This window comes from Mesocricetus auratus, unplaced genomic scaffold (assembly GCF_017639785.1).
Source record: "Mesocricetus auratus isolate SY011 unplaced genomic scaffold, BCM_Maur_2.0 Super-Scaffold_100007, whole genome shotgun sequence".
Taxonomy (NCBI): Eukaryota; Metazoa; Chordata; class Mammalia; order Rodentia; family Cricetidae; genus Mesocricetus; species Mesocricetus auratus.
In genome coordinates this window covers 55,578,248-55,590,347 of record NW_024429191.1, presented here as the reverse complement: position 1 = coordinate 55,590,347, position 12,100 = coordinate 55,578,248, and the positions used below count along the sequence as shown (strand labels likewise).

Sequence of the window (12,100 nt, the reverse complement as noted above, 5' to 3'; positions counted from 1 at the left end):
ATCAGCCAGGCAGTGGTGGCGCACGCCTTTAATCCCAGCACTCGGGAGGCAGAGGCAGGCGGATCTCTGTGAGTTCGAGGCCGGGCTGGACCGACAGCCTCCAAAGCAATACAGAGAAACCCTGTCTCATAAAACCAAAAAAAAAAAAGTTTCAAAATCTGTATTTCAACCAAAAAACACTCTGAACTTTAAATATTTTAAAGTATTTTTAACCAGGCAGTGATGGTGCACACCTTTAATCTAAGCATTTGGGAAGCAGAGGCAGGTGGATCTCAGTGAGTTCGAGGTTAGCCTGTTCTACAAAGTGAGTTCCAGAATAGCCAGGACTGTTATACAGAGAAATCCTATCTTTAAAAACCATTTTTTGTTTGTTTGTTTTTCGAGATAGGGTTTCTCTGTGGCTTTTGTATGCTATCCTGGAACTAGCTCTTGTAGACCACTGGCCTTGAACTCACAGAGATCCACCTGTCTCTGCCTCCCGAGTGCTGGGATTAAAGGCATGTGCCACCACCCAGCTGAAAAACCATTTTTAAAAGTATTTTTAAATTTTGTTTTATGTGTATGGTTGTTTTGCTTGTTTATATGTCTGCACCATGTGTCAGAGGTCAAAAGAGGTCAAAAGAGGGTGTGGGATCCTCTGGAACTGGAGTTACAGATAGAGACACCATATGGGAACTGGGAATAGAACCTAGACCCTCTTCAAGCACAAGTGCTCTTAAATGGCTAAACCATCTTTCCAACCCCCTAAATTTTAATATGTATTCATCTCATTGGTTAGAATTTAGACATCTAGTAACACTTTGCTATTTAAAAAAAAGCTGGGAAATATAGCCTTACTTTGTGTGGCCAAACAAACAGAGCCTCCCTCAACAATTAAAATTATTAAATGATTTCATTGTGGTTGGTTATGACACACATTTTGGGAACGTCTTGGGGTTTAGGTTGCTATATATGCAAGGAATTTGCCTCATTAAGCTCACTCAGAATGTCTAATGGGCTATATTATTTGTAATACACACAGGAATTCTCTTTCTCTTGGGAGCGTGTGTGTGTGTGTGTGTGTGTGTGTGTGTACGTATGTGTCACAGTACATATGTTAAGGTCAGAGGAAAACTTCCAGGAGTCAGTTCTTTTCTTCTACCACGTGAATCCTTGGGATTAAACTCGGGTCTTTGGATTTGACAGCAAGTACTTTTCCCCACTAAGCCATCACATCAGCCTTGTCTTTCTTTTATTCTTGTTAGGAGCTTCAAGAAAGGATTCTCAGAGAGACAAAGCCTGTGACCCGAAGCCCCAACATGTAGAAGGAAAATCATGGTCAGGTAGCTCCTCACTTAACTTTTCTTTCCTTTGTACCCTAGAGGAAAAACATTGTTAAACATGAAATGAAATTGACTGTGTTTTTCACAGGTGAATTTTTGGTCTGTGACTGGAAGATGAACCATGTCAAATCTGAGGATGAGGAACAGGCAAAATTAATCTATGGTGACCCCAGATTCACAGGTACATGTTGACAAAGAAACTAGGAAGCACAGACGATAGTGAAATACATGACCCTAGCTTACCACTATGCCCTGTGACGAAGGCTGGACTCAATGAAAGCACACTGACATCCTTACACTGTCTTGTCCCATGGGAATGGACGAGCCTAAACAGAATCAAGACGGGGTTTTTGGTGGTGGTATGCTTTTGGTGGTGACATATACTATTGGTGAATGTTCTCAGTTGGGCTTTAAAATTTCTGACATCGGTACTTTATTTTTAACTATTGCATACCCTGCCACTGCTCTAAATACATGATCCAAGCATACAAAAGGAATCAGATATTAGATATTAGAACTCAACAAAAATAATAAATGATTTATTTCCCTAGTAGGTCTATATCCAAACACGGCAGACAGGTGAGTCTGTCCTGTTTATGAAGACTTAAAGAAAACAACTACCGAACCACGGAGGAGCAGTTCTTAGTTTTCAAAGAGGTCACATGCTATAGCCACGGTTGTTTCAAGTAATGCTCATATTTTTAAAATGCTATTTTGTTATTTTCTCCATCACTTTAAGTAGTAGAAGTAATTACAATTAGATTAAGACTATATCCTACATGCAATCTTTTCTCATTTAAGCCTGAACCAAATAGTAAACTTTGTTTTCAATTTAATTAACTAACTGGTATTTGTGCATGTGATTTATGCATGTTTGTGCACTTATGTGTGGGTGCATGCATCCATGCATTATGTCTGTTGCTGACACCTTACTGTTTTGTAGGTAAGGTCTTTCATGGAACCTTGAGCTGGCCATTTCAGCTACACTGGCTGCTCAGTATTTACTTGGAATCTGCCTGACCACAACATCCCATAGAACTGGGGTAATAGGCACATGCTGCCACACCCAGTTTTTATGCAGATCTAAATCCAGCTCCTCGTGGTTGTTCAGCAAAGCACTTTACCCATTGATCCATTTCCCAGGGCAAAAATAACACACTTCCTGTCCTCAAAACACCTATGATGTTTGTCAAGCTCCTATGACTGGCAAGTTCATGTTCTTCATCTATGTCCATTTTTATTGTCAATGTTTTTAAATCTCATGAGCAATTATTTCTAAGTTGCATCATATCCCAGAGAAGGCACAATGGCATGAGTGATTGAATCAATGAGTAAATGAAACATGAGTCAGTAAGCTGACATTTTATGAAAAAATACTTCATGTTGTCACATTGCTCTCCAAGACAAATATATTAGCTGAAAACCTCGGGGAGAGGAGCTGGTGTGTAGAATCTACTAATGCATTTATACGGCTTTATGCATGACCAACTCTAACGGAGGACACCATCTCTCAGCCTCTCAGCCATATTCTCTGTGTCTATTCCAATTTTAGGCAGTTTTCTTCACATTGTCTCAAAAATGGCCACAGGAGCATCTGTCTATGTATCACATTCTACTAACTCAGCAATCAGAACACAAAACAAAAAATTTCCCTAGTGGTTCTCAAAATAGTGCTGAAGCTAATTCTCGTTGGCCTATGTAGTAGGCTGCGCTGTTGGCATATATGAATTGTTGCCCAAATCTTATATCATACATCCATGGAACAAGGGTGGGAAGGTTCAGTGCCATCTCACTCCTCCTTTAAACTTGACAATGGAAGAGAACTGCTCACCAAAGAAAACTATGGATGCTGTCATCATAGAAGGAGTACAGATTCCTGAGAGGCAGAACCAGTGGATGCTGGAGGCAGGGTTTAGCTCAGTGGTACTGCCCATGCTTAGGATGTACAAAGCCTTGCATTTAATCCCCTGCTCCAAAACAAAGGGATGGCAGGTTTCTATCATATCAGGGACCTATTTTTCCCCATAAAATTTGAGAGAAGTGCTTACTTTACTGTCTGATATATTTTCCTGCTTCACAGACCTACATGCAATTATTAGGAATATTCAGACTTACAAGGAAATAAAAGGGAGGAGTGCCTTCACTGGAGTTTCCCTCAATCTGCTGCAGTTTGTACAACTCCTAGAGACATTTGTTGGTGAAGATACCCCCTTAAGTGTCAGCCAGAGTCTTACCTCCTTCTTTCAGAAGAACTATTTTGAAACAAAACAGGAGAAAATAAACGCCTTAGAACAGGTGGGTAATATCATTTACCAAGGTAGCAAGTAAGACCACTATTATCCATAAATCTCCCAACCTCGGTTGCTCCTTGTGTGTTGTCTATAAAAATGAACAGCCCAGTGCACCACTTATTTCAACCAGCATATACATTAAAAACCTTTTTGATTGTCAAGATCACACTCCAGAGAACTCATTTTCCTAAAAATGACGTGATTGTTTCTGGCAAGAGATGACTCGGGTGCAGTTTTGTCTCTATACTCTGAAGCCCGAGGTACAGATATATGTAGATGTGAAGATGTGTGTATGCACTGCTTGCCATGTGAGGGCATATGCAAATGCACATACTTAGGGCTATGTTTATGCCTTGAATATGTATTTTTATTCATGGGCCCCCAGGAAATTGCACACATTTTCTAAGCACTTTCTGCTTTCTTGAGTAATAAGTACATGCACACACATTACCTTACATGAGCAACTCTGTTTCATGGGAAATGTAGGAATTAGCCCCACAGAGTTTATTCAATACTTGATTTACCTCTGGCCTCCTGAGTACTGAGACTATAGATAGTACTGTGCCATCATGGCTGGTGTATTAATCATTTTTAAGATATGCATTTATACATTTATAATGTATGCAGTGTTCTGCCTGCATGTGAGAAGAGGGCACCAGATCTCATTACAGATTTTTTTTTTTGTTTTACGAGACAGGGTTTCTCTGTATTGTTTTGGAGGCTGTCGGTCCAGCCCGGCCTCAAACTCACAGAGATCCACCTGCCTCTGCCTCCCGAGTGCTGGGATTAAAGGCATGTACCACCACCGCCCGGCCTCATTGCAGATAATTATGAGTCACCATGTGGGTGCTGGGAATTGAACTCAGGACCTCTGGAAGAGCAGCCAGTGCTCTTAACCACTGAGCCATCTCTCCAGTCCCCATATTCATCATTTTAAAATTTAAATTTATCTATATAGTAATTCAGTAATTGTCAATTCTTATCTAATAAAAGTATCTAAAAATGTTAAAAATCAATGTTAGGTTAAATAAATGTTAAATACAAACATTTTTCCTCTTTTCTTTTAGAAAAGATTTATTTTATTTTTAATTGTGTATACACGTGTGTCTCTGTGTGCATATGAGTCTACGTGTCTATGGAGCAAGGGGCTGAAGACCCACTGGAGCTAGAGTTGTGGATAGTTGTGTGCTGTCAGATGTGGGCACTGGGATCTTCCAGAAGAACAGCAGGATGTGCTTGTGACTGCTGAGCCACCTCTCTGGCTTTTTTTAACAGGACTTTTTTTTAACAGAGCCATTTTTGTTGTTGTTATTTGAACACTGTGATTTATTCATTCCTTTCCTTAAATAGCTAGGTAGAGCTACCATGTGTTTATCATCATTTTGAATAACCAGGGAGGGAGTGAAAAGAAATAATCAAAAATCTTTAAGGAGTATATTACCATTTCTAACCTAAAGTGTTTTGGTCTTGTACAACAAATTCCTGGATGTTTTTGGTTGAGAAGTGAAACAGGGAAATGGCAACCAGGGGATTAAAATCAATCTCTGCATTTCCCTCTGATATCCTTGGCCTCAAAGCAAAGTTGTTTCTAAAAAAAAAAAAAGAGATGCTATACTCCCTTTAAATGCGGGATGCCTGCCACCACACTGAAGACTGTACCTCCTGCTCTTATTTTCCTGTTTGCATCCTAGGCTCGACAGAATGCTTTCCGAGTCCGGCGGGTGCTTCTTCTAGAAGCCCTCTTTCAGAAGTGGGACAATGATGGTTCAGGGTTTCTCAATCTGGATGACGTTGACAGTCTCTTGTATACATATAAGGAGGGCATGGAAAGAGAGTCAATGAAGAAAGGTAAAATATCAGCATGTTCCTGTTTAAGTTGTGGTACTAACCTGGCTCTCAGCTTCTCAATACCATGCCGTACACACAAAGTCAAAAACAAGCATTAGAGGCATCTGCTGGTAAAGTTCTTGCTGAATTTGGATCCCCAGCACCTGCATAAAAGTCAGGAAGCACAGCAGAGGTCAGGTAACTCAGCACTGGGGAGGCAGACACATGAGGATCACTGGAGCAGTGCTCAGCCAGTTAGCTAAATTAGTGAGCTCCAGGTTCAGTAGTGACCCTGTCTGGAAAATAAAGTAGGAAGTAATTGAGGAAGACAGCCAGCATCTTTCTCTGGCCTGCACATGCACAAGTGCACACACTCATAAATATGTGTAACACACACGTGTGCACGCACGTACACTGACTGTTTCAAATCTGCTGGTGCATTTAATTTTCTTCCTTTTTCCAATCCTGGCATTGAATTTACAGTCTCATGTATGATGGTCAAGCAGTCTGAGCTGTACCTTTCTATCCCTTTCTTTACTTTTTAAATTTTATTTATTTGTTTGTTTGTTTTTTGTTTTGTTTTGTTTTGTTTTGAGACAGAGTTTCTCTGTGTAGCCCTGGCTGTCCTGGAACTCTTTTTGTAGACTAGACTGGCCTTGAACTCACAGAGATCTGCCTACCTCTGCCTCTCAGCCATTTTTTAAAAACAGAGTTTCATTAAGCTTTCCAGGCTGGCTTTAGACTGGCTGTGTAATCTAGGCCAACCTTGAACTTTCAACCCTCCTGCCTCAGCCCACTGAGTAGCTGGGATTACAGGCCTTCACCACCAGACCCAGAAGTTAGAGTTGTTAAATGGAAAACAGTGAGTGCCAGAGTGTATGTAGATGGATAGGAACACATGTGTGTTCAAGAGTAGAGTGTGTTGCAGAGTGTTTTAAGCCCAGACCTGGAGCCCAGTCAGATTCAGTATGGGAGCTGATTAAGAACTCCACTCTGAGGTTAAAGTTCTCAAACAGTGCAGCATCATTGCCTAAAATTCTTATTTCTCTGCTTTTGTAAGTTCTAAACTATCAAGTCTGGCTGGGTCTAAAGTTCCTCTTCAGTATACTAATTCTTTATTCTCTATACTGATTTGTTGTTGTTTTTTCAAGACAGGGTCTCTCTGTGCAGCCTTGGCAGTCCTGGAACTCTCTCTGTAGACCAAGCTGACCTCAGACTCACAGAAATCCACCTGCCTCTGCCTCCCGAGTGCTGGGATTAAAGATGTGAGTCACCTATGCCTGTCCTCTTGTTTTTTTTGTTTTTTGGTTTTTGGTTTTACGAAACAGGATTTCTCTGTATTGTTTTGGAGGCTGTCGGTCCAGCCCGGCCTCGAACTCACAGAGATCTGCCTGCCTCTACCTCCCGAGTGATGGGATTAAAGGCATGCGCCACCACCACCCGGCTATGCCTGTCCTCTTTACTGATTTTTTTCCTCTTCTTTTTTCTTTTCTTTTTTCTTATATTTTTACTTCCTCTTGATGACGTAAAAATACTATTCTTTTACTAGAAAACTGTGATGTTAGGAACCCCTAAGAAATTCTTCAGTCTTTTCTTGGTTATAATGACTATGATAAATTTAAAGATTGTAAGCTGGTTGTTGGTAGCATGTTCTTCACATGGATTGTCTAATGTTTCCTTGTGGCTAAATCCAAGTTATTCACCTTTTAGCAGGATCAGAACACATAATCAATGCTGTACTTTTACTGAATTCTGTTAGAAATCAGTTGACTAAAATGATATGTGCTGTGTTAGGTATATAGTCTAGTAAGTAGTGTACTTGCCTCACCAGCACAAAACACAGAGTTTGATTCCCAGCACTTAATAAACTAGGTTTTATGGGGCGCATCTGTAGAAGCAGGCTGGTCTTGGTTACATAGCAAGTTCAAGGCTAATCTGGGATACATGAGAACTCTCCAAAAATAATTTTTTTCTCTTGAGCCCTTCTACTTTAAAGTTACTTTTTTCTGTTTATGAATAGTATTTTATAGATGTACTTTGAAACTTTATAAAAGTTTTTCTCTTTTGTCAAGTTTTGTTTATAATAGAGTATCAGTTTCTTGTTTTAGTCATTGGATTATAATCCAATACTATCATTGTTTGTTTTAATGTTCATATTTCCCTAGACTTAGTCCTTTTTTCTAGCTTCTATGTCCTCTCATCTTCCCCATGCTCAACACTGTATTATGAAAATGTGCTGCAAGCCTTTATCATTTATTACAGAAGTAGCAATCAATATTCTAGGTATCAACTCCAGAATATTTGTTACTATGTATTTGGCTGTATATAGAATATATACTGGATACTTTGTATTCTCAAATAGTCCCCAGAGAAAGGAATTCCTTTCCACTGGGGCATCAGCGGTAAGAGCTGCAGCCTCTGGGGTTCTCACACTAGTAGCCTTGGCTTTTCCCTTTTACATAGTGCTGAGAAGTCCCCTTTAATCAGTTAACAGCATGTGTTGCAAGTCATGTGTCCTGTCCTGCACCCCCACCCTTGTCTACCCACCACCAACACCCCCACCAACATCCCCTCACCCTCCCACTGCCCCCCTCCCTGCACCAGACCTGATGTGCCCAAATTTCTCAAGATTTTATCTGCCTTCAAGGCTCTGAGGGATATGCATGCTCTATTGTCAAAGAGTAAATTGCCTGTGTATATAAAAACTAGAAGCCTTATGGCATGAGAAGGAACTTTTGGAGCTATTTTAGTAAGAACTCTAGGAGAATTATTAAAGAGAACTTTTAGAAGAGAGCTTTAAGAGAGAGCTTATTGGAGAGAACTTTTAAGGAGAAATCTTAAAGAGAGCTTTTGAGAGAAAACTTTTGGGAAGAGCATTTTTTGAAGGATAAAAAGCTATGAGAAGAATGATATGTATATGAACTGATTCCTTGACCCTCAGAACTTTTAGCCAACCCCAATCTGCCTGCTGTAAGCCTCCTGCCTGAAAGCGAGATAAAAATGTTCAAATACACAGCAAGTCTGAAAGAACCTTATAATGAGGCAGCTATACAGCCACAGCATAAGCTCTACCACTGACACTTTCCTATGGCTTCTTGTTGTCACTCTATTCACTCCTTATCTTTCCATCTATTTCTGTTATTTTGATATATCTCAAAGCAAAATGTACACTTCTTCCTGAATACACAGATATGCATATAATTAATGTGAGTTCAATGTATGCTGTTTTTTTTTCTCTTAATGCAAATTCCCACAAATGTATGTAGCCTTCAAGTGTAAGTTTGCTGAGTTTGGACAAATCTGTGAGCAGTATAGCTCATGCTTCTTTGGAGAAATAGAACAAAAAGCTCATCGTGTCCTTTCCCCATGCAGCCCCACAGCACAATTCCCAAAGCAACCACTGAGGTTTTTTCCGCCATAATTTTTCTTGTCTAGAACCTAATAAAAACAGAATCATGCAATATACACTCTCTTAGGTAAGACTTGTTCTCACTCAGCGTAATTTTTTGTGGATTTCTGAGTATTCTTGGTATTTAAAGAAATGTTAGCCATGTCTTCATCATTTTGAGATCTCCCGGGTAGAGCTTATGCTTCACTTGTTTTTATCCTTAAGAATCAACTTCCCCTGGAACAACCTTAGTCTCTTTTACTGAAGGCCTAGATGTGAGTTACACATGTGCTCATTTCTCCCAAGGATCTACTCTTGGGTTTCCCAGAAGGCAAAGGTAGAGAATTTTCATATGCACATGCATGTTCATGTGAATATAAAACACTTCTCTACTAATATTAAAAGTCATGAGTTCACACCAATACCTCCATGTCCAACTCAAAACAACAGAACCCATTCTCATTTCCTCCCACATTTGTAGATCCTTTCCCCTCACCACATCAACTCCATAGATGTGCCTAGTGTGTTTCTTAGGCTCTAACACCCCATGCATGCCAAGGCTTTTTTTCATATCGATGCTCTCTTCAGCCCATTCAGGATCCGGCTCCCTATGCAGAGCTGATTGCTACCTGGAAGTCTTACTAAGGCTGATGTCTCATATTGGACTTCCCTTTGATATAAATATTGTCTTTGTCTTGTTTAGGTTGTGATTCCTTAGGCCAGATGGCATTCCATTTGGATGCCCTCCTTACTCTATTCAGCATTCAGAATCTAAATGGGCTTTTGACATCCAAGCACAGACTATCTCTCTGTGGACCCACCCTCTTCACCCACGCGGGCTAAAGGTTGCTCTTCCACTGTGGTCTTTCCTCACACTGCTCAGGCTCTGACAGCCCATGTCAAGATATTCTCGAAGGATGCCGCTCTTAGTGCATGTGAACTCTGATTCTAGGCTCTGCCTCACCTAGGCTTTCTCTGACCAAAAGCAGGTGCTTGCCTTGCTCCATCCATCCTAATGGCCTTAGGACCAGATTGCTTAAGGAGAGAAAGGAATGAAGAGCAGACAAAGAATAAATAGTAAGATGATGAGCCCAGGAAGCACTTTTTGTTTGTGTCGTTTTGTTTTGTTTTGTTTTGTTTTGTTTTGAGATAGGATCTCTCTAGCTCTGGCAGTCCTGACACTCACTATGTAGACTAGGCTGGCCTTGAACTCATAGAGATCCTCTTGCATCTGTCTCCTAAATTCTGGAACTAAAGGTGTGTGCCCCTCCCCGCTCAGCTTCATGAAGTACTTTTGTTGTTGTTCCACTCTGTGAACAGAATGAAGTATTTTAATCTGTTTAGTGAGTAAAATACTTAGGATGTTTTGGTTTAAATAATGGAAAACACAACCCAAAGGAAAGAAAGGAACCACTCACACATGTAACATCCAGGTCTAGTTCAGAGTACAACTAGATTTTGGGATCCAAATTATGATATTGGAGAGGTGGCTCAGCCGTTAAAGGCTAGGCTCACAACCAAATTATGACACTAGAAGGTGTCGGTTCTTCCTTACTCTCTTGCTCTCAGCCTAGTCCTGTCTCTGATTTGGTCCTGTTGTCATACGACCCTTTTCTTTGTGGTAAGTAGGGTCAGATTCACATTATCTCAGGATCATTCAAGTACACAAGAATAAAATGGAATCTATCCTAATCACTCAAGCAGCAAGTCTGACATTCAGGCATGGTGGCAGACACCTTTAACCCTAGCACCCAGGAGGTAGAGGCAGGTGGATCTCTGTGAGTTCAAGTCCAGCTTGTTCATAGCAAGTTCCAGGCTAGCCAGGATCACATAGTGAGATTATGTCTCAAAAAAAAAAACCCAGAAATAATAAAACAAAAAAGGCCTAATCTTATATACTATACTAAAGCAGCCACTGACTAGAGGCATAGAATGTCCTAATTGGTGTGACCCTGGAGTACATCTTCTCCCTCTAAAACCACAATGGATCCCACTTGTAAGCTACAATGAGAGTAGAGTGGTTCCCCGAGGCAAAACTGCAGCAGCAAACACTAGGAAGAAAATCAGTGAATGCTTAACTACAGAAATAAGAGCTTGCATATGATGAAATGACTACAGGTTCCATGTAGTGTTCTTAATTGTCAAACAAATGATACTGAATGGATCTCTTGTCATTAAAGGGAAGGAAAAAGCACATGGAAGACATTTTGGGAGAAAAGCTAGACCCCACTTTAAAAGTAAGGCTGTTGCTGTAACGATAAACGGCACACTTGTTGAGGGTATAGGTAACTTTATTGTAGAAATTACTTACAAGAGAATACGGGCAATCAAGATAAGTCAAGTAGCTTTCGCCACAGAACTGGAAGCCAAAAAGAGAGAGTTCGGCTCTGTCTCATGATCTTTTATGGGAACCTCCATACACGCTTCTAGCCACACCCAAAAGTGGGCCTGGCTAGCGGTGTAGTTCACCGCCCTTTCATTATCATATCTGTATGCATCTCTAGTCACTACCAAAGTGGGTGTAGTTAGCAGCAGGGTTCATTGCCCTATCATTACCCCATTACCACATCGGCATGCGCCTCTAGCGCACCGCATGGCTAACGGCACAGTCTTAAAGTCTCCTCCTACAATTCCCCTTTTAGTCTAAAGAAGATATTTAAACTTAAAACAAAACTAACTTGTGTCAATGAACAAAATGTCTCAAACATCTATCCCATCTAAACCTAAGCTTATCTGAAAGAAATACCCAAATCTGAACACCTTCCAATCCCATTCTTAAAATAATTGAAAACTAACACTAACAGGTGTAAACTATCCTACACTATCAATAGTATGGAGAAGGGGCGTGGAATTCTCAAAACTACTTCCTGCTGAGATGGGACGATGACAGTCTCATGGGAACCTGTGAGAAGAAAAATGTTAGTGTAATAAAATCTTAAGTAGATTAGACAGTCTCTGTTTGGCAGGATGCTTGATTGAAGTTCCTGACTGGAGTTCTAGTGTTGATTGAAGCTCTCGCCTGAAGCTCTGGCCAGATTGTAGAAGGTGCACTGTATCAGTTCCTTGGTCTGGAGATGTGTCGAGTGATGTAGTTCCAAGCCAGTTTCAGAATGGTGCTTGTCAGGTGGAGTCAATGACATGGGGCAATTCAGATGCATCCAGTCGAATCAGGTGGAGTCTATGAAATGGAGCCCCATTCTCTTTCCGAAGTGGTTGAAGATTGTTGTGAGGAAATCCCTTGTTCTCTGGAAAACTCAAACATTAATGTTAAC

General features: G+C 40.6%; 1 protein-coding gene across 1 annotated transcript in view; it reads left to right on the top strand.

Moving 5' to 3' along the window:
* Positions 1–12,100, top strand: part of Efcab5 (EF-hand calcium binding domain 5) — a 115,907-nt gene that overhangs the window by 64,520 nt on the left and 39,287 nt on the right. The window contains exons 11-14 of the mRNA XM_040749171.1: positions 1,245–1,322; positions 1,411–1,503; positions 3,403–3,617; positions 5,305–5,461. Coding sequence (XP_040605105.1) covers positions 1,245–1,322; positions 1,411–1,503; positions 3,403–3,617; positions 5,305–5,461 — 543 coding nt within the window. The remainder of the gene's footprint in view (positions 1–1,244; positions 1,323–1,410; positions 1,504–3,402; positions 3,618–5,304; positions 5,462–12,100) is intronic.